Source organism: Hemitrygon akajei, chromosome 1, assembly GCF_048418815.1.
Source record: "Hemitrygon akajei chromosome 1, sHemAka1.3, whole genome shotgun sequence".
NCBI lineage: Eukaryota > Metazoa > Chordata > Chondrichthyes > Myliobatiformes > Dasyatidae > Hemitrygon > Hemitrygon akajei.
The window spans coordinates 34282516-34305422 of record NC_133124.1 but is presented as its reverse complement, the minus strand read 5'-3'; the positions used below and the strand labels follow the sequence as shown (position 1 = coordinate 34305422).

At 42.6% G+C, this 22907-nt stretch overlaps 1 protein-coding gene across 9 annotated transcripts in view; it reads right to left on the bottom strand.

The window, feature by feature from the left end:
• The window catches only part of ncoa2 (nuclear receptor coactivator 2), a 320940-nt gene that overhangs the window by 55693 nt on the left and 242340 nt on the right, over window positions 1-22907 (bottom strand). For all 9 annotated transcript variants that reach the window (XM_073040731.1, XM_073040742.1, XM_073040720.1 and 6 more), the window contains exons 5-11: window positions 21733-21833; window positions 19154-19331; window positions 18189-18377; window positions 9828-9929; window positions 9584-9724; window positions 7140-7287; window positions 2888-4178 (exon numbers count right to left, since the gene is read on the bottom strand). In XM_073040731.1, the coding sequence (XP_072896832.1) occupies window positions 2888-4178; window positions 7140-7287; window positions 9584-9724; window positions 9828-9929; window positions 18189-18377; window positions 19154-19331; window positions 21733-21833 (2150 nt within the window). The remainder of the gene's footprint in view (window positions 1-2887; window positions 4179-7139; window positions 7288-9583; window positions 9725-9827; window positions 9930-18188; window positions 18378-19153; window positions 19332-21732; window positions 21834-22907) is intronic.

The following is a 22907-nucleotide window of genomic DNA, read 5'->3' as shown; positions in this document are numbered from 1 at the left end:
GTGGCACATGAGACAGAAGACCCATGCATGCTCAATGATTCAGAGACAGCTTTGTCCCTTCTTATTTCAGATTTCTGAACAGCCCCTGATCACTACCACTTTATTCTTTTTTTTCTTGTACTATTCATTTTGTAGGTTATACTAATTTTACATCTTTGCAATGAATTTTCACATCATATAGACAGAGATATTAAACCAGATTCTGATTTGGATACTAATCATGCCACCAATGTTCTCTTCATTATCATTAGTATGGTGAAGAGTAAAGGTCAGAGGACTGATCCCTGCAGCGCATCACAGGTCTCCAATCTCCACTTCCCCCCTCTTCCTATTATTACCAAACCATTTGGCTATAACTTTGTAAAAAAAACTGAACCAAATTTGTGAAAGGTGATCTCCAACAAACAAAGCCATGCTGACGATTCTTAATCAGTGCTTTCCTTTCTAAATGTTCTTGTGAACGGCTTCTTAGCAACATTCCCACTATTGATGCTAGGCTCATCAGGTTGTAGTTTCTTGGCTTGTACTTGTAGTCCTTCCTAAATATAGGCACAACCATAGCCTTTTGCCAGTCTTCCTGTACCACAACCACGGCTAACAAAGAAATAAAAATTCCTTCCCGCTTTCCAGTATTTCCTAAGATGTACCTGGCCAGGTCCCAGAGATTTACCCACCTTTATGTACCTCAAGATTACCGATACCTCCCTCTCCATAATGTTGATCTGTTTCAGGATATCACCTTTCTCTTCTCTGATCTTACCAGCATCCATGTCGTTCAGCTCAGCAAATACAGAGAAACATTCATTTAAACTCTCAGCCATCTCCTGTGGCCCTGCACGTAGATGATCATATTGATACTTAAGGGGACCTACTTTCACCCTGGTTACTGCTTTAGTTGAACATTCTAGGATTCTTCTTTACTTATCTTCTGGTATCTGACTCATGACTGATAAAGATACAAAAAAACTCCCCTTCTCATTTCCTTATGCATACTCATGTATTCCCTATAATCCTCAAGTGATCCGTTTGATCCCTGTTGCCTCTACCATTCTCCTGACCAGTTCCTTAATATCCCTCACCAACCAAAGTTCCCTAATTCTGCCATCCTTGGCCTTCACTCCAACAGGAATATTCTCATCCTGAACTCTGCCTGTCTTACTTTTAAAAGCAGCCCACTTGCCAAATGTCCCTTTAGCCATGAACAACCTCTCCCAGTCAACTTTAACAAGTTCCTAGCTCCATCAAAATTGGCCTTGCTCCAACTTAGGACTAACATGTGGCGGATGAGCCCCTTTTTCTATTCTTTATCAGTCATTTTTCCATAACAATCATAACAAACAGAATTGCCAAAGTGCTCCCCCACTGACACATTAGCTACTTGCCCAGCCTCATTTCCTAAAATCAAGTTGAGTGCAGCCTCCCCTTGGATAGGTCTGTCTATATACTGCTTCAGGAAGCTTTAAAGTTAACAAATTCTATCCCCCCACCCAAACCCTTAATGCTAGTGCATTTTGGGAAGTTCATCGTCTGCAGTTCTATACAAAGACGTGATTGCTCTGGGAAGATTGCAGGGACATTTCACCAGGATGTCGCCTAGATTGAAGTACTTTAGTTACGGGGAGAGATTGGATAAACTGGGCTTCTTTTCTTCTGGAGTGAAGGAGACTGACAGCTGATTTGCAAAAGATTATAAAATTGTGAAAGGCATAGATAACATAAGGTCAAAATATTTTTCCAATGGTAGATGTCAGAAACAAAAGGGCTTATATTTAAAATAGAAAGAAATGGTTCTAAAAGGAGCCTGTGATCTTTTAAAGAAAGCACAGAGAGTGGTTGAACCAACAGAAATTATTCCGTTAGGCAGAAAGTTATATTGGCAAAACAAAGAACGACATGGTCTTGATGGATTTTGTGTAGTTGGGCAAAAAGCCCCACGATGGGCTCTAGGACTCCAAGTTACTGTTCAGGCTGATAAAAGGCCCCTGAAACGAGGCATTTGAATAGTTTTATATCTGAAAGACAGTACTATTTAGAATCTATTCAAAAAGTTATAAATGGTGTTTACAACATGATAGATTAAACATACAAGTACCCTAGAGAACAAACAAATAACATTAACATAAAATAAAGTCAAACGATCCCTGCACTTAATTTCTTTCCCACAGATTACCAGGGCCATTTGATTGAGGGGGACTGCTGTCTAAGCCAGTGGGAATAGAAACCTAGTATGGGGACTGATACAACAGCACCCACGTTTCAATTCCCATCGTTAGGCTCTTCAGTGCTAAGATCTGCAATGGTGCAGGTCAGTTCCACTGGAATCCAACCTCCAGATAGGGTTAAGTTCAAGCTCATGCAACCATGCATGAATACCCATGAATACAGCCAAACGAAACAGCATGACTGAGTATGCGCAGGAGTGAGAACAGCCGATTCAGCCTATTATTCCACCCATAACACAATCAGTACAGCAACAAGCATTCCTTACGCCCACTGATAAACTTCTTCAATTGATTAACACATCTATAACAAAATCAAATAAATTATTCTGTAAGGCCTACTTGAACTCAAATAAACGAGACCTGCACTTAAAAAAAATAAAATAGTCACGAAGCAAATTAGTTTGTTCTTCTATTTTCTTGGGTGATTCAATACGTTGTAGTACTGAGATGGCCTAGATTTAGTTCTCAAGGTGGACTAAGTTACCTCACCTTAAAATCAGCAACTAACAAGCATCACAATAAATGACCCAAAATGCCATGTGGCCCATCTAGATTCTTCCAGCCAGAAAGATTTCAATGGGGACATATCGCTTAAAAAATATAACAAATGATTACCAAATAAATTCGCGTTTTAACACAAAAGCATATAAATGAAATGCACCCACCTGTTCTGATGGCTCAAAGTTCATCTCCTTCTCAGACTTGATTGCTGGTTTAGTGCTCATGCAGGGATCCAACTTGCTGTCCATTCGCTCGAGTTTAGGTTTAATATTATGCATACTCGTGTCGTCCTTGTCCAGTAGGTATCGAAGTAGTGCATTTTCTTTCCTCTTGGGGCTCATTTGCTCTTGCTTGATTGTTATTTCTCCACCAGTAATTGAACCGCCAACGTCCTGGTTGTGGTGCTCCTTACCTGTGGCCTCTGCTGTCAGCTTTGCCAAGTCTACAGGAGAAGTGCTGTCCTGCAGGAGCCTGTGCAAAATTTTGTGTTTTTCTTTCAGTGAGGGCCCATGTGATGTAGAGGTGTTGGTTGTGGATGACGTCACTGCTGAAGTAGACAGTAGTCCTAATGAATTGCCTGGTGAGTCTTTAATAGAATCCCCAAGAGTACTTGGCAAAGGGGTCGCCTCCATTTGATCTGACTTGGTGATCAGTAACTGTAAAAGTTTGGTATGTCCTTTGCTGTCGTGCCCTCTGCCTTGGCCATCAGTCCTCTCTCCGCCACCAAACGGATTTAAGTTACTTTCACCGCTATCTTTCTGTTCCCCAGAAAGTCCACTTTCTGGCTGGCCAGCCGCAACTTCAGCCGACACTGGCTCACCATACAACCCGAAAGAATCTTTGGAGTCCATGCTCCCCTTTTTGGTGAGCGAAGAACTGATGCTTCCAGGAGAACTCTGTGAAGTCACCATTTTCAGTTCGGGCGACGCCCCATGAGATACCCCATGTCCTTCACTGAGGGCTTGAAGTGCGTTAAGGGAGCTGCTGGAGTAGCTATGGCTATTCCCTGTGCTGCTACAAACCCCGACTGGAGAATGCAAGTTTCCGACGGGAGAAAACTGATTAGCTGAGATGCGGGGGCTGCCGACCATCCCAGGACTCCCACGATGTCTGGGAGAAAGCATGGAGTTCTGTTGCCCAGCAGTCACACCGGGACTACTCCGCGATGGGCTGCTCATTTTGAGTGCATAGTTACTACCCTGAGGAGTGGCTGCTTGCATGCTTGATCCATGATTCATTCCACCGGTAACAAACCTGTTTCCTGGCATCTGCCCCATACCTGTCTGATCCTTCAGGCCATTCATGGCAAAGTTAGAATTGCTGCTCATCGCCATCTCTTGACCTGTGGCTGCAGCCGAAACACCCGCCAGAGCCGGACCACTGGAATTTGGATTCAATGACTTTCCCATTCCTTGTCCAGTCGATTCCTGATTCATCCCACAAACATTTTGCTCTCTGCAGTTTTAAACAAAACGTACAGATCACACCACGGCAATTAAAATCAGACGCATACATTTAAACAGCATCGCCGGAGGGGTGGAATACAGGAATTCTTACGAGCGTGGGCACTGGAGATGGGGTGGCAATGTTCCAGTGCACAAGAGGGGGAACGGTCACGTTTATTTTAAACTTAAAAGACACCTAGCAGTTGCAAACCTCAGCTTTGGAAACATCGAGAAGTAATGCTGCCGCTCCATAAATGCCTGGTTAAACCACACTTGGAATACTCGGTTCTGGTCAACTCATTATAGGAAGAATGTAGAAGCTTTAGAGAGGGTGCAGAGGAGATTAACCAGGATGCTGCCTGGACTACAGGATGTGTTTTTATTAAGATAGGTTGAGCTAACCAGGCATTTTCTCTTTAAAGTGAAGGAAGATGAGAGGCGACTTGATAGAGCTGAACAAGACGATAAGTGGCATAGATCAAGTGGAAAGCTCATGATAGAAATGGCTAATATGAGGGGGCATAATTTTAAGGTGATAGGAGGAAAGTATGGGGGGGAACCAGAGTTAAGCTTTTTACATAGTGAGGCAGATACATTTGGGGAATTTCAGGAAGTTAGATAGGTACACAGATGATTGAAAAATGGAGGGAAGGGTGAAAGTCGGCACAATATCATGGGCCAAAGGGCTTGTACTGTGCTGTAGTGTTCCACGTTCTTTGTAATGTTGTGCAGACATCTTCTGTTAAAGCTTTGCTGAAGCAGGTCTTGCACTCATTGCAAAGACCTGTTTCTATGTGAGGGCCCCAAGCTTCAATGGCACATGTAAATTTTGCATTGATCACCTCAAGATGTGTCAAAGCACCACTGTGTGTGGTGTGTCACTTACTAAGGATATGGAATAAATTTTGCAAATTTAAAAATACATAACATACAGTGAAGTTCAGTGGTGCTGTGTGTGCATATGGTGTGTTAATTAACAGAAACTCTTAGACACAGTGGCAGGGTTCCATTGTTAATTGTGACTACAATGCTCTAGTCAGTGTCGAACATCTTGGAAAGCCAGGCAAGATCATTTTCATTTGATACATGGATTTTCATATCCAGATAGTCATTCTGGGTTAATGGAACAATCACATGGTACTTTCTTGTATGGGGCTGCATGTCCAATTTAGTCCTTGAAGACTAACAATGGAACAAACTCCTGAACAGATGTTGTCTTTTCTCTGTGCAGAGTGTGAGCACATGGAGATGACAACCAACTTTGGAGCAGAGTCTCTGCTATGGCTATCAGCACGTTTACAACTTCATAATGCATCATGAAAAGAGTACGAGGGGAAACAGTCTGATCTTGTTTATAACTGTCTTCCATTCAACCGGATATTTAATTTAACTTGTCTCAGGCTGCTGACTTTCATCTGCATCTCATCTCAGTGGGACATTTCTCAGTCTCCCTTGCACCAAGAGAAAACGCTCATGGAAGTACTAACAAAATACCGGATGCCACATGTACATCTAGACTGCCTTCCACAACTGGTGGCCAACTTGTAGAAGAAGCATCCAGCTACGTGGGAAAGTCTAAGGTCAACGTCACTGACAATGAGCCACTGTGTGAAGACCAACAAGTGTGATCTAGACAACCCGCAGTCCATTATCAAGTCAAAGACCTGGTACAGAATCTGAAACACAAGAGGTTGCTGGAAATCCGGAGGAACATACAAAAAAGTCCTGGAATAATTCGGCAGGCCAGATAGCAACGGAGGACAGGAATAAAGAGTTGGGAGTTTCAGGCTGAGACCCTTCACCAGGACTGGAGAGGAAGAGGAAAGAAGCAGCTCATTTCCCTCTTTTCTTTCCAGTCTTGATGAAGGGCCACGGCCTGAAACATCGACTGTTTATGGAATTGAATTGACCTTATTTCTTACATCTTTCACATACATGAGGAGTAAAAATCTTTACGTTACGTCTCTGTCTAAATGTGCAATCATAGTAATTTATAATAAATAGAACAATCAATGTTACATAGAAATACACTCAAATCAGTGTGAGTTAATCAGTCTGATGGCCTGAGGGAGGAAGATGTCCCGGAGCCTGTTGGTCCTGACTTTTATGCTGCGGTACTGTTTCCTGGATGGTAGCAGCTGGAATAAATTGTGGTTGGGGTGTCCTGGGTCTCCAATGATCCTATGGGCCCTTTTTACAATGTCCTGAATCATGGGAAGTTCACAACTACAGATGCATTGGGCTGTCCGCACCACTCTCTGCAGAATCCTGCGATTAAGGGAGGTACAGTTCCCATACCAGGCAGTGATGCAGTCAGTCAGGATGCTCTCAATTGTGCCCCTGTAGAAATTTCTTAGGATTTGGGGGCCCATAACAAACTTCCTCGACTGTCTGAGGTGAAAGAGGTGCTGTTGTGCCTTTTTCACCACACAGCTGGTATGTACAGACCACGTGAGGTCCTCGGTGATGTGGATGCCGAGGAACTTGAAGCTGTTCACCCTCTCACCCCCCCCCCCCCCAGATCCATTGATGTCAATAGGGGCTAGCCTGTCTCCATTCCTCCTGTAATCCACAACCGTCTCCTTTGTTTTTTTTGCGACATTGAGGGAGAGGTTGTTTACTTGACACCACTGTGTCAGAAAGATGACTTTTTCCCTGTAGGCCCACTCGTTATTGTTTGAGGTAAGGCCGATCAATGTAGTGCTGTCGGCAAATTTAATTAGCAGATTGGAGCTGTGGGTGACAACACAGTCATGGATATACAGGGAGTAAAGGAGGGGACTTAGTACACAGCCCCCAGGGCTCCCCCTCTTTAGAAGCTGCCTGACCAGCTGAGTTCCTCCAGCGTTTTATGCACAGTACAAAATCTTTCTATTACTGATACCACATTCTAATTTGAAGCTTCAGCACATCTGATTTCTGAGGCAAAGCACTAAGTTTTTAATCAAAAGGCCACGGAAAGGATGCTTACCTTTGAACAACATGCCGTGACATGATAAACTGAGGCTCGCTCGCGTTTGGAGTGCGTATAAGCCTGCTCCTTGTTTGTGCAGCAACCATGGTGCCATCAGATAAAGAAAACCGATACACGGGACTCAAAGCCTGACCCTGCCTTAACACTGTAATTCAGAGAAATTGAGGAAAAATGATAAATGGCACACAATGCTTCCTGAAAGCTCTGAGCATCAGATACTATACTTAAAAAAATTAGAATCCTCGCACAGACATGCAGAAGTGCTGGCTACTCATTCGGGTTTCTTTCAAGTAATGATTCTTTGTGACGGCCAACCCAACTACTTTGCAATTGATGCCAATGGAGAATCAAAGGGCTGCTCTTCTCCCCAATATATCTATTTGACTCTCTCCTGACTTAGTGCGTAAACAAGCAATATACACCTAGAAATTTCAGGTTCAATTTCCATTCTAATAATTAAAAACAACCTTAGCCAGAATAGCAGTCATTTGGTCCATAGTTAAGGGTTGGATGGTAGGTTGTGACACTGGTGAAAATCAGAAAGGACTGCAAGTGACGGAAATTTAAAATTAAAACAAAGCAGAAAATTCTGGAATACTCCACAGACCAGGCCACATCTGTGACAGAGAAGAAGTGTTAATTTTTCAGGTTAAAGATCCTTCATCAGACCTGGAAAAGAGACAACAGAAGCTTGTTAAGCTAACAGGAAGTTAAGGAGGGAGGACTACATTCTAATGTACCACAGCGTTCACAATGTAAATGCCGGCTGGGGATTCACCACACAGCACTCCTGCACCCAGTCCGTAGGGATGACCCTGAACTTTCTGTGGCCTGGTATTTTAATTCTCTGTTTCACTTTCACACTGATCCATGCAGGCACACTGGGGTCTAATACAAACTTGAGGGATAGAACCTCACTTTCTGTCTGGGCAGGCTGCAGCCTTCTGGACTCAGTATTGAATTCTACAACAGTCTGGTACAGAGGGGCCACTGTACAGGGTCGAAAAAAGCTGCAAAAATTTGTAAACTCAGCCAGCTCCCTAATGGGCACCGGCTTCCCCAGCATCCAGGGCACCTTCAAAAAGCAAACCTCACACAGAGTGTCCGTCATTAAGGACTCCCATCACCCAGGACATGCCCTTTGCTCACTACTATCATCAAGGAGGAGGTACCTGAGCCTGAGGTCACACAGTCAACATTTCAGTAACAGCTTAATCCCCTCCACCATCTTACTTCTGAATGGATAGTGAACCCATGAACATTACCTTACTATTTTTGTCCTCTCTCTTTGCACTGGCTTTTAATTTAAATTTTACACACTTACACACACACACACACACTTTTTTATTGCTATGTATCTCAACAATGTACCCCTGCCACAAAACAACAAATTTCACAACATATACCAGTCATGTTAATTCCAATTCTAAACTTCAGAAAACTTGACTTCTGTGTGTATCAGCCAGACATCTCTGATTCTGGCTCAGTATCTGTTCTTGTCTTTTTTTTTTAACCCTTCTGGGAATGGAGGACATGCCCAGCTGACCCGGTTGGCAAGTCTTCTTCTGCACTTCTCAATTCTCAAAGTCTTAAGAATGCTGCCTCTGCCCAACAGCTCCTATCACGTATTGAGCAGACGACATGTTCCCATGATCACAGTGGTTTTACCCATCTTCCCTCTAGTTTAACAAGCTTCTTTTGTTTCCTTCCCAGTTCTAATGAAGGTCGCTAAAACAACACTCTTCCCATTGACGCAGATGGACTGGCTGAGTAGAACGTCATGGTAGCCGTGCTATTACAGCTTGGGGTTTCGGAGTTGGGAGTTCAATCCTCCATAAGGAGTATCTGTACATCCACCCCGTGGGATGTGCAGGTTTTCTCTGGCTTTCCTCCCAAAATCCAAAGACGTACCACATAGGTTAACTGGCCATTACAAATTGTCCCATGATTAGGTTAGGGTTAACTTGGGGATGTCGGGTTGCTGGGCGCTGTAGCTCAAAGGGCCAGAAAGGCCTAGTCCACACTGTATCATAAAATTTTGCCAGCAATTTGAGCTGTAACACTTGCAAATACAGCACTCAATTCAAGGCTCACACAGCAAAATACTGAAGATTTCTGCAAAGCATGAATAAAACTGGCCAGAAAAAGCAAGGGCATTCCATTTAACAGAAAGAGAATCTGAAGAAATAGCAGGAGCACACAGCAAACCCTTAGTAAACATTAAAGCAGCTGAAATTAAATTAAAACTTCAAGCCTAGCAGTCTTATCAGAATTGCAAAGTTTTCAAGTGCACCATTAATCTGTCTTATTGCTTTAAATATACAGATTTATAGTACATTACTTGTACTGTTTTTATATTAGATTTAAAGTTTGAATTTTTACTTTACAGTAACCAAGCAAGTTGCTCAGATCATTTTATTGTGTATACTCGAAAGCCTCACCTTCATGATGATGCCTCTTAGCAAATGCAATCTCTTTGTCATTTTGTAGGTGAAATCTTTGAATGCACCTTCGCACTAAGTCTTCCCAGCCTGGCTTCATTGATGCACGTAATGCATTTATGTCCAGAGATTTCAGTTTGCCTTGGTTTTTTTTTTAAAAAAAAGAGGAATAAAGAAACTAATCTCATATGTCAAATTTCCAAAATGAGAAATTCCCAAATTTAAAACAGTCACATTATTTTACCTGATAAATCATGTTTTGTGGTAAAACTTTCAGTATTAGCGAATTGAGATCTCTCCTTCACAGGAGCCCTCCTTGCAACACAGATTAAACAGGACTGCAAATCTGAGGGCAGGAAAAAATAAATTTTCAGTAAAGTTTAAAACTTTGTTATGTAACACCAGAAACATAGAAAGCTTACAGCAGAGTACAGGAAAGCTGTGCCGAACATGTCCCTATCTTAGAAATTACCTAGGGTTACCCATAGCCCTCTACTTTTCTGAGCTCCATATACCTGTTCAGGAGTCTCTTATAAGACCCTATCGTATCTGCCTCCACCACCATCGGAGAAGTTGGCAATGAATTATAATGCACCAAACTTTAAGTGCAACAATCACTGATACACCAAGTTATCTAAATTCAGTCAGAAAAACTATAGTATTTGTCATGGGCCATAGAGCGTTAGAAATTTTATTCCATTTGATCCCTGGGTAAAGCCGTGATCTTCAAAGGAGATGCTGCACATGATGAAAAGACCAGATATTCTGGCATTGGGACAGATCTGGAAACAACATCCAGGATGATCATAAATGTCCTGTCATCGCCGATGGACTGGACTCTGAAAACTTGATCTTGTTGCTCAATCACACTTTGTTTCAGCGTGGCCACCGTTCTCAAGTTTGAACAAAGAAATGCCATTTTTATACAGAAATGACTCGTTGAATACAGATACTATTTGGTAACCTTGGGCATGTTCAAAATCCTTATTTGCATGACACTACACCAATCACACTACAATAATACCAGAATTAATAGCCGATGTTAAAGGCCAATAATACTTCAGAATTAGTAAAGTAACTGAACAATAGCAAGTGTCACTCTAGAATCTTCCCTGTGCATCCTTATCTTATCTAAATATATCATATGGCTCCGGTCCCCTGCTGTACAAAGAGAAGTTATGCTCTTCCACGATCTCTTTTAAAAGATTTAGCTTGCTTGGAGTGACTGCATATTATTTGTAAACTATCCTTGCCTGGGCATTACTTTAACCCTTACCTTGCTGCAACTTCCACAATCCCCCAAAGTTCTCTGATACCAGTAGGTTTACGTTATCAAATAAAAATTGGGAAAAGGTTATCGGTAAACAGACAAGCACGCGTTTTGGAAAAATTTATTTTAAAAATTGGCCTCCTATTTCTGGAGCCTTTTGGGAATAACGAAATTATAAAGAAAACTGAGAAATTCATATACTGTCCCGAGTTCTAATTTATTACACAGATTTTTGCCTTTACTTAAGAAATTTGTGGCTCAATGCAAGGGAGGTTAACACTAAGGTATAAAAATTCTCATATCAGGGACCCCCCCCCCCCCCAATATTGGGAATAAGCATAACCAAAAACAAGTTGAAGTACTTGAACGTAGGTCAGCCACAAGCTTAATCAAGAGCTCTTATTGACATTCATTTCCCCTGTTATCCATTCTGCAGCATGCCAGTTAGTTTCACATTGTGGGAAATTCAGGATTATGGAGATTATCTGTCAAATCTGTCCCTGCTCGGACTTCCTTAAACTCAACGATCCAAGCTGGGTATGAAACCAGTGCCTGCGCGTGACAATCAATGCCAAATCCACTTACATGCAGCTTATCACATCTATCAGAGGGGCTCTGAAATTCTTATACAACGTGCATGGTAACACAGGCAACTCAGCTGATGATATTTGATGCAGTTAACCTCCGTTCAGCCCATCTCTTCCATAATTTAACAGCTACGTTCACACACAAAGTCCTAAGATTGTAAATTAGAATAACATTCCACTAGCCTGGCCGTCTATTACCCGATCTCAGTTGTCACTTCTTTTTATTGATGCAACTATTTTTTTTAGTTCTAAGATTATAGAATGATTTTGCTATCCCCCACTGAAAACCACCTACTCAATTATTGATCTACCCATGACCCCACTTTTCCATCTCAGGTTCAAAACTCCTTTATGTAAAAAGTAACATCTGTCTGTGTAGAGATGCCACTAATTCCACTAATTCCCTTGTCTATTCTGCGTCTTTTTCTGACCCTTACAGGGAGGGTAGAGGTAGAGGCAGGAATAGAGGTTACATCAATTTTTAAAATGCATGCAGATTACACCCAGCTTTATCATAACGGTTGATATGACAAACCGAGATTTGCTATCACCCAACAGTGTTATACACAAAATTATTTTCATCTTGCTTTCTGCCTCTATTTAAAACGCAATCTAAAATTATTTGACAGCAAGAGGCCAATGGAACTGTAATACCAAAGGGCGTACCTTTTACATTTAAGTTGAGAAAGGGTTGTTTCATACGTATGGGGCACATACTGCACATCTCATTGTTTTTTAACAGAGAGAGTGGAGGGTACCAGGGTGGTTTAGAGGCAAATATGATAGAGGCATTCAAGAGGCTCATAGATAAGCACATGAATGTACAGAAAATAGAAAGATATGAACATTGTGCATCTCTTATGAACTGTAAAGTCTGAATCACTGATTTATTGATAAGCGCCAGGGGAGCTGTGTGGCAGTTGCAGTGAGGATAGGCATCTACAGTTGCCCAGGGGAGAGGTGTTGGAGTCGGTATGCTCCACTGGAGGTGGTGTGGCGTGATGGCTAGAGCCAGTGCTGCCCCCTGGTGTTCATTCAGCAGATGACAAGCTCTATTCAAGTCAAGTCAAGTCAACTGCAGAGTGCTGCTACGTTCATGGACACAGGGTCTTGGACAATATATATTTTTTTTGCCTGTATTTTCCTGACATTGTATATGTGCCTTGTCCCGTCTGTGACCATTAGTATTGTATTTTGCACCTTGGCCCAGGAGTAATGCAGTTTCGTTTGGCTGTATCCTTGAGTATTTGTTTATGGCTGAATGACAAACTTGAACTTGATTATGAAGGCCTAACGGGTTTAGTTTGGTTGGGCATTTGATTATGTAGTTTGGTAAAACATTGTAGGATGAATGGCCTGTTTCTGTGCTGGACTGTTCTATGTTCTAACAAGTATTTGCTACTGCACATTTATTTATTTTATCATGTTGAAGATCTTGCAAATGAAACAATGAGTATTTTTGCTGATGACTGAAAACCACATTTTCTTGGTGAGTAGCTGATTTTCTGAGACCCAAGATGTTACAGCAGTGAGGAGTGTGTCAATCGTACCTGACATGCACTATTCATAAGTTCATATTAGTCAACTAACACAATCATGATATGGAATCTGTTGGCCAGAAAGAATGACAATCTTCAAATCAGTGAATTCAAATGAATCAAAGGCAGTGGAAGCAGTCTTTGTTCTTGCCGTGTGCTTGGGGGATGGAAGCTGCCATTTTGTGAAGACACTCGATTCTCCATTTTGTGAGCTTGACATGCTGGACTTGGATTAGTGTTTTAAAGAAGGCACAAAGACTCTTCAGGTAATCTGCTGAACTGGAGGTCATTTTCAAATAAGGAGTTATTTGTGAGGTGTTCTTTGGTTGGCTATAACATGCAGGATTGTGAACGCCTGAGGTGATTCAAGCTCATTGCTGACTGAGAACAAAGAGCCAGGAGTCAGCAACTGTCCCTTGATGGGAAGAGGATAATAGACGGATGCTGGCTTGGACCAGAGCCAATGACCAGGTGTTAAAGGCCAGACACATGACCTGCAGCCAGTGGCACGGGAATGCGACATTTGAATTGATAAGCAATGGATATAAAAGTGGATGCTTTGTGTGCGCCGGGGGCGGTAACTTCGAAGAATAACCATCGCAGATACAAGTGAGAAGAACCCTGCGTGACGCACATGGAGAGTGAATTGGGACCACGAGGAACAAGGAACGCCTGGCCAGCGTAAATTCCTCCGCCCGGGTAATACCTTTGCTATTCTTTGACTATCCAGGAGAGACAGGGATACTTAGCAGGTGTGCGCACAAGGTATTTAGTGTGTGAATTCACATATTTGTTAGTTTGAACAATAAGGGTAATTGTCAGTAAATACAGATCTCTCTGTGTCTCACTCAGAATTGTTGGAAGAGGTAGAAGCGGTATCTCTCTCTCTCTTTTTCCAACAAATCTCACAACCTGGAGATGATACAGAAGAACATAATACAGAATATTGTTTCCACATAACTGAATTTCTGCTTTATGGAACAGAAAGTTCTGGAAATTCTGCTGTGCTTGCTAGGCACTGCTGTGGAACATCAGAAGTTTGAGTCACCGGGCCTTATTGTGCTCAACACCAAGGGTATGGGCACAGCCAACAGAAATTTATGCTTCTCTGGGAACATAACGGGTAGTCATGTCTGTGGACCAGTTTGGTCGATAATGTGGCTGGCTGCCAGAAGCCCAGTCAGGTCAGTGACAGTGGAGCCATCTGAGCTTGATGCTTTGAGCAGTGGTGAGTGGGATCATGCAGAGGGCCAGGGGTAGAAAGGAGGTAAAGTGGATATCTGTGGGGGCGGGGGGCTGCAGAGGGAATAAGGTACGGAGATCATCATCGTCAATTGTGTTCTTTGTCAACAGTGAGTACTTGGATGAAGATCAAAAGAGCTGCTGGACAGGGTTGAAAGGTAAATGGGTACGTCGGCTCGGGTCCTTCAAAGCAATGAGGTGAACTTGATTGCAGCAGTTAGGAGAAATTTGGTTAAGTACATGGATGGGAGTGGTATGGAGGACTATGGTCAAGGTGTGAGTTTCTGGAACTAGGCAGAATAAGAGCTTGGCATGCACTAGATGGGCTGAAGGGCCTGCTTATGCACTGTAGTGCTCTATGACCCTGTTGACTAAAACGCTGTTTCCATGACAATGTGCTACAAGTAATCCCCTTTGCTCCAAATGGCCCGTTGCATGAGGACATGTTAGCCTGTGCATAGAAGATATAGAAATCATCATTTAGTCACAGAAATATAGAGCACACACAGTCCTTCAGCCCACTGAGTCCATGCTGGCTTATTCTTATCTCCTCCATCTCAGTACTTACCTAAACCATAGGCACAACTCTCAACCCATTAATACCAACCCACGTCTTTGGGACTGGGTGGAAACCAGAGAAGCTGAAGGAAACCAATGTGGTCATAGGGATAAGCTCCACACTGACTGCAGCAGAGGTCAGGGCTGAAACTATATTGCTGCCTTCAGCCATGAGAAAGCAGCATCGCGTCACCTGGGCATAAAGGCAACTCACACCCAAGGTGCCCCCCGGAATCTCTGCAGTGTCATGAATCCCTCAGAAATGGTTATCACACTGTTTTACTGCAAAAAATGAATTTCCACTCACACAGCTCTGAAAATAATGGCATTATATGACCTAATTGCTAACAGAGGTTTCTCTTTATCACTATAATTTGAATTGAACAGTGAAAATACATATCCAATCAGCTCATATTCCTTTTTATGTAATGTATATCTGTTATATATTTTAAATTATTACAGTAAAGGTTAAATATGGATTATTTTGTATATGGCATTCTTCCGTTACTACACAATTTTTGAAGCAGCTGAGGTACAGTAGGTTTCTTAACACTCTCAAATGAAATGTTTTTGCTATGCATGTTTATAAATCATAAAAACAGTGGAACCTGGTATGTCAAACTGACAATTAAAATTTGAGAAGGATTAACATTTATATTACTGGTACTTCGCCGCTCACTGTCCATTTAAACAAAAATGTGGAAATTTTGTAATAAACATTTTTAGTATTTGTTATAATTTAAATACAACTACTAAATTAACTCAAACTACTTTAAAGAGCAAACTGTGATAAGTATAGAAAACACAAAGTACACTGCAGATGCTGTGGTCAAATCAACATGTACAAAAGCTGGATGAACTTAGTAGGTCGGGCAGCATCCGTTGAAATGAACAGTCAACGTTTTGGGCTGAGACCCTTCGTCAGGACTGAAGGAGGAGGGGGCAGGGGCCCTATAAAGAAAGTGGGGGGAGGGGGAAGGTGCGGGTGAAAAACCAATCAGAGGAAAGATCAAGGGGTGAGGGAGGGGATAGGCAGGAGAGGTGAAGAAGGAATGTAAGGGGAAAAGCACTACGGTTAGTAGAAGGCGGCAGAATCATGAGAGCGGTGATAGGCAGCTAGAAGAGGAGGCAGAGTGAAAGTGTGATAGGGGAAGGGAGAGGGAGGGAATTACCAAAGTTGGAGAATTCGATGTTCATACCAAGGGGCTGGAGGCTACCCAGATGGTAGATGAGGTGTTGTTCCTCCAACCTGAGTTTGGCCTCATCATGGCAGTAGAGGAGGCCATGTATGGATATATCCGAATGGGAATGTGAAGTGGGTGGCAAACCGGGAGATCCTGTCTGTTGTGGCGGATGGAGTGGAGGTGCTCGACGAAGCGGTCCCTCAATCTGCGTCGGGTCTCGCCGATGTAGAGGAGGCTGCACCGGGAGCACAGGATGCAATAGATGACCCCAACAGACTCAGAAGTGAAGTGTTGCCTCACCTGGAAGGACTGTTTGGGGCCCTGAATGGTGGTAAGAGAGGAGGTGTAGGGACAGGTGTAGCACTTACGCTTGCAGGGATAAGTACCAGGTGGGAGATCTGTGGGAAGGGATGTGTGGACCAGGCAGTCGCGGAGGGAACGATCCCTGCGAAAAGCAGAGAGGGGTAGAGAGGGAAAGATGTGCTTGGTGGTGGGGTCCTGTTGAAGGTGGCTGAAGTTGAGGAGGATAATATACTGGATCCGGAGGCTGGTGGGGTGGTAGGTGAGGACAAGGGGAACACGGTCCCTGTTGTGGTGATGGAAGGATGGGGTGAGGGCCGAAGTGCGGGAAATGGAGGAGATGTGGGTGAGGGCATCATTGATGACGTCAGAAGGGAAAACCACGATTCTTAAAGAAAGGACATTTGAAATGTCCTGGAACGGAAAGCCTCATCGTGGGAGCAGATGCGGCAGAGATGGAGGAACTGGGAATAGGGAATAGCACTTTTACATTTGGCAGGGTGGGAAGAGGTATAATCAAGGTAGTTATGGGAGTCAGTGGGTTTATAGAAGATGTCAGTGGACATCTTCTATAAATTGACAACTTCAGCATGCGTGCAGGAAGCAGCACCAATGTAGCCAAGGAAAAGTTGGGGAGCAGTACCAGTACAGATTTGGAACATGGACTGTTCCACATAACCCACGAAGAGGCAGGCTCAGCCGGGGCCCATGCGAGTGCCCACAGCTACACCCTTGGTCTGAAATGGGCCCCAGCTATGCTTCCTTTTGACTGCTCGTTTTAACGGATGCTGCGATAAGTATATTTGTTTTCCATAAGTAAAATGCTGCATCTACAAGTTGCAGTCAAAGGAACAAGTTCTTCTACGATTAAAAGGCAATATACTAGTATCCTGTTGGAACACTGATTTAATTGTGTCAAATACTCCGCAACTGCCAAACAGGAAGAATTCTGGTTAAGCCAAACAAGTAGAACAGAAATAACATGATTCTTTTTTTTAAAAAAAAGTTCCATCCTTTACATTAAATATTTTAAACGTTCCTTCTATGTGGTTCACTGTTATTTTACAGATTTTATTTAACTTTAAGGAAGGAGATCATTTTATGGTTTGAGATTTTGAAAAAAGAGTGTACTATAAATCCGAGATGGACCAAATATAGTTAAATTAAGTGAAATTTCTTTGTGACTATTAACTATTTTAGTTGTTTCTCTCCTTAGTTAATGTAAATTATTCCAAAACACCAAAGCATCTCTTACCTTAATTATCTTATCTCTTATCATAATTTAGAAATGGCTAATAGGATGGCTTCACTGCTTCTATTTTTGCATTATTTATTACTGATCAGATACAAGTTTTTGTAATGAACTGTCAGATATATAACAGAGTGAGCAACTCCCATGGCGTGGAACAAAACAATATGAAGTTTCTATAAATTATCCCTTTTGCAATTTACATGCAGTTAAAAGAACACTCTGCTTCTAAAATACTAAAGAAGCTCGTTTAAAACACTTTAGCTTCAATGGTTGCAAAAATTATGCTGATGTTGTAATGTTTACCAGTTTTTTTTCCCCTTCTCAAAGGCAGCCCTTGTTAAGGAGCTGCCAGTGTCCGGAAGACAAGCAGGAAGACTGACCCGAGGTTACCACAAACAGGAGCCGTAATGCAGCCATTAGGCGGAATAGATGCCTGACTTTCTTTTGCTTCCTGTGGGGATACACCCAATTTCAACACAGTGCTTCCACATGACTGCACGTATGTACATCCCATATAAGAATTAAATGTGCGGATCCGTGCCCTATAACTCCGCATAAACAAAGGGCAATGCTTGCAATCTAGAGTCGTCATATTTACAGGTTTTTAAGCACATTACACGCGATTGACTAGTTGTGGGTTATCACAATGCCAAAGAGATTGCATGAAATCTGACCTTCTCCCTCTTCTTTTATTGACTTTGGTTGAGATACAGCAAAACACTGCATAGTTTCATATTTCTGAGGTGCTTCCTGGTTTTCATGGCCTTCCTCATCAGCTTCACCAGGCGGTTTAACCAACATACGGCAGTTAAAAGTGTGGCTGTTTCGTCTCGGGGTTTCATTGGACCAAGGCACCACAGTAACTGGGAAATATAATAATTCATACACTTCAGTATGAGATAGGAAAAAATAATTTGTAATGTAACATCTTTGTTTCATTCAATGTTAAAATATTCCATCATATGATGCACGTACCACTGTTGCTATGTACCACTTCAAAGCAATGTACCAGCACATTAACATGCAGAAAATAATAGGCAAAGAATATCCTGGAATTTTGCTTTTAATGGCTACAATGACAATCAGTAACCTGGAAGCCAACTATTTTGAAACATGATTGGAATAAATTTAGTCAGGTGGGATTTAAAATCTTAATTTGGTGATTTTATTCGGAGGCACAACCCCTAGAATTGCATCACGACTTCGGTTGTGATTTGTTTCATTGGTTCTTAGCAACCCAGCTAATAGCAGGGTAGCTTCTGAACCCTGATGAGGTAAACGGAAATAAAGCTAACAGCCTATTTTTAAAGCATATGTTTCAGCAGTAAGACCGTGGCAACCTACACAGTTCTAAGGCGGGCTACACTTGGTCAATGGACGAATATGTTGGTGGCCAGCAGGCAGACAAGCGTGATGGTCAAGATGGGAGTAAAGGATCCCAGGTGTTACTGCAGAGCCAAGGAGCACGGGGATAGCACACAACCTCAATTTACTCACAAAAAAAAACCAATCAAAATATTCCTTACAAAATGGTAGCTGCAAAATAATGCAGCAGTGCCAATTCTGAGCCACCAATAGCCGAGCAAACAACTAAAAAGTAGCAGGTGAATAGACAACAGCATTTAAAACAGATCCTTACCGAGAGATTTCGGCAAAAAGTTTCTCACAAACTCTTCGTGATCACCAACATGAAGAATGCTGTACACACTGGAGCTTATAAGCTCCTCTTGGTTGTACTTCAGGTACTGCGTCACGTTCTCAGAAACAAACACTATGTGCCCTTCAAGATTGACCACAAAAAGGAATCCGTCCAAAGCCTGTTAAAAACAGATAATACAAAGTAAGCACAAGTTTTTTAAGACATTCTGCCGTCTTGACACATTTTTCTGCCGAAATGTTAGAAAACTTGAGACTGTGGACAAATCAGTGGCACTTTCATTTTCAAATCTAAAAATCCGCGAAAACATTTTTTTCATCTCCCTCTCAACACCTCAGAAGCTGCTTAGATATATGCAGACCGTCAAACTAATACCAAGCCAATGCAGCCAGTTAGCCCCCTATGCATCCATACAACTTTATCATTTGACGTCCTCTTGAACGGACCCCTCCCCACATCTTCCTACTGACAGATGATGCAGCGTTCATTATGCACCCCTTCCACCGCAAAGCCGACACTAGCAACAGACGAAGGTCTTAAGGGGCTGCACAGTGGCACAGCTGATGGAACTGCTTCCTCACAAGTCCCAGTGACCGGGGATTCAGCACTGGCCTCCCTCAATCCTGTGTGGATTTGACACTTCACCCTGTGGCCACATGGATTTCCTCCAGGAGCACTCAAAGACATGTAGACTGATAATTTATTGTAAATTATCCCTGACTGCAAGCAAGTGGTGGAATCTGGGGAGGACACAGTAAAGTGGGGGGGGGGGGGGGGGGAGAATGTAAAAGGAACAGCACAAGTTGATTGTAAATGAGTGCTTGGTGACCAGAGCAGAGTCAGTGAGCTGAAGGATCTGTTTCATCCGATGCCAAACACCAATCCATCCCACTCCTACACCTAGTGCTAAATGATACTGCACATGAGTAGTACCTCTACCAGGAGTTGGAAGTGAATAATCATGAACCTCTGGATTCTGTGTGAGGTTTCTCCTACACTACCATTCCAAGAGGAACATCTATCCCGCTGTTTGACTATTGAATGGTTCCCTAGTGCGATACGGTTGACTCTTTCCCTCACAATCTACGTTGTTGTGGCCTAGTATATTATTGTCTGCCTGCACTGCATTCTCTCTGTAACTCTAACCTTTATTCTTCATTCTGTTATCGCTTTCCCTTGCACAGCCTTAATGCAATGTTGTAATGAAATGATCTGTATGGACAGCATGTAAAACAAAATCTTTCCTGTACTTTGGTATTGACGATAATAAACCAATATGTGGCTAAGCATCTAACTTGCAGGAAAACTTAGAAAATGGTGTCATCTCAGTCTTTCCTCATGAAAGAAGTTCTTGAGCGATTAGGTACTTTGTGCCTTGTAGTTGATCTATGGTGCAGCCAAGGGGAACAAGCAACTTTTATCTCACCTTTGGAACTCAGCTCTTTCATCCATAATCCCGCCTAACACTGGATTAAGGCCCAGTGCTTGAAAGACCCTGTCAGAAGTGAGCAGCTATGATCATGTTTTGGTAAGAGGTCAGATAATGTTAGTGAACCCTGCCTTCACTTTTTTTCCTCCTTTTTATTCATCTACGGGATGTAGGAATCGCCAGCTAAGCCAGCATTTATTGTCCATCACTAGATGTCCTTGAGGAGGTGGTGATGAGCTGCCTTCTTGAACCCCTGCAGTCCCTGAGGTGTAGGTACACCCACAGTGCAGTTAAGGAGGGAATCCCTGATACTGACCCAGCGACAATGAAGGAACAGCAACAGGTTTCCAAGTCAGCTTGGTGAGTGACTTGGAAGGGGATTTTCAAGTGGTGGCATTCCCAGGTATCCTTGTCCTTCTAAGATGGTAGTGGTTGTGGGTCTGGAAGGTGCTGCCTTAGGAACTTTGGTGTGTTGTTGCAGTGCATCTTGTAGATGGTACACACTGCTGCAACTGTCCGTTGATGGTGGAGGGATTGGATGCTTGTGAAAGGGGTACCAATCAAGTGGGCTGCCTTGTAATGGGTGGTGTCAAGTTTCTGAGTGTTGATGGCGCTGCACTCATCCAGGCGAGTATTCCATTACACTCCTGACCTGAAACTTGGAGATGGTGAACAGGCTTTGGGGAGTCAGGAGGTGAATTACACGCTGCAGGATTCCTAGCCTTTCACCTGCTGTGGTAGCCACTGTGTTTATATGGCTAGTCCAATTCAGTTTCCTGCCAATGGTAACCCCCAAGGATATTGATAGTAGGGGATTCAGTGATGGTGATGCCATTGAATGTCATGGGACGATGGTTAGAGTCTCTTATCTGATCTTAATAATAGTATTGAAGGGTGATACTTGGCTTGATTTGATAATTTTAGTTATGCTTAATCTTAGGGACATAGACCTCAAATACAACAGATTCTTCTCCGCGGAAGATTAACTTAACCATCAGATGTCAGTAATATAGGTTCTCTTATAAGTTTGAGCAAAACCAAAAAGCATTTGAATGAACTGTAGTTCAATAGGCAAGTCATTTAAGAATTGACAATAAAACCGTGTTCCTATAGCTCTTGGTTCTAAACTGACCTCGAGCATCATTGGTCCAAGTGCATCTTTGTCGATGACACCTTGACCCGTGGAGGATACATCAGCCTTCTGCACTGCATCTTCATTTGCAGCTACTTTTTCTGCAAAAACAAGAGGAATTTATTGCAACATGGATTCTTGCAGGATGCCCACAGGTAGTTTAATCCTGAAACCTCTTTGTACTGACTTTAAAGGATATATTTCTTTCAAGCGGCTAGTTAAGAATAAGGTGGCAACATAGTGCGATCAAATAGTCTTATGTTATATAAAAATTAAATAGTTCAACATTTGTTAAAACAAAATGACTTGAAAGTTACAAGACAGTTCTAGTTAGCAATTTAAAATGCGCCCCCCCCCCCCCAATATCCTGCTGATGGGACCAAAGGGATTGTGGAATGATTTCAGCTATTAAAGCACTGCAAGACTTTAGGTTCTTGCTACTGGATAAATGCTTGCCATTGTATTGTTGCACGAGGATTGAAAAAAAAAATCACACTCACTAGCCACTGAAAGACACAAATGACCATTTATTCATTTTTTGTATTAATTGTTCCACCCCAACTATGTAACTTCTCTTCCTAGACACTACTTTAGCCAATATTGTTAATGAGCCTCTCCCCACATGGAATATTATACCAGCTTCTAATTCTACAATCAGCAGCATTCTCAGTAGAGAAAGAAACTACTTCCAGCACACATACCACCTCCTTTCTCCACTTAAAGTCCTTGGACAACTTTGAATGGAACTTTGAACAACCATGGCATTTTCCCAGGAAGTCCACGCCTCTGTGGTGAGATCACATCCTCATTCCTCTACCCATCAGGCAGGACTGCACCTTCTTCCACCCACCTGCAGGACAGAACCACATTCCCATCTTTCTGGTCACACTCTGAGAGCCCCCCCCCCCCCCCCTTCAAAACTTCTGACGTTGCTTTCTGTTCTTATGTCATCTAAGCACCAACTCTTGGTCCACACACTGCTCTTCGGTCTGATCACTGGAAAATGTAATATTTTGTATCAAGTACAAAACATTACTCTCACCCAGCTCCACCTCTTCATCACTCTCAGCACCTCCACTGTCTCCAAATTGCCTGCATCACATACACTTATACAAGTTAAAGATGTCATCCCAATAAGTGTAAGGAAGCCTAAAGCCATTTCACTGGATCTCCAT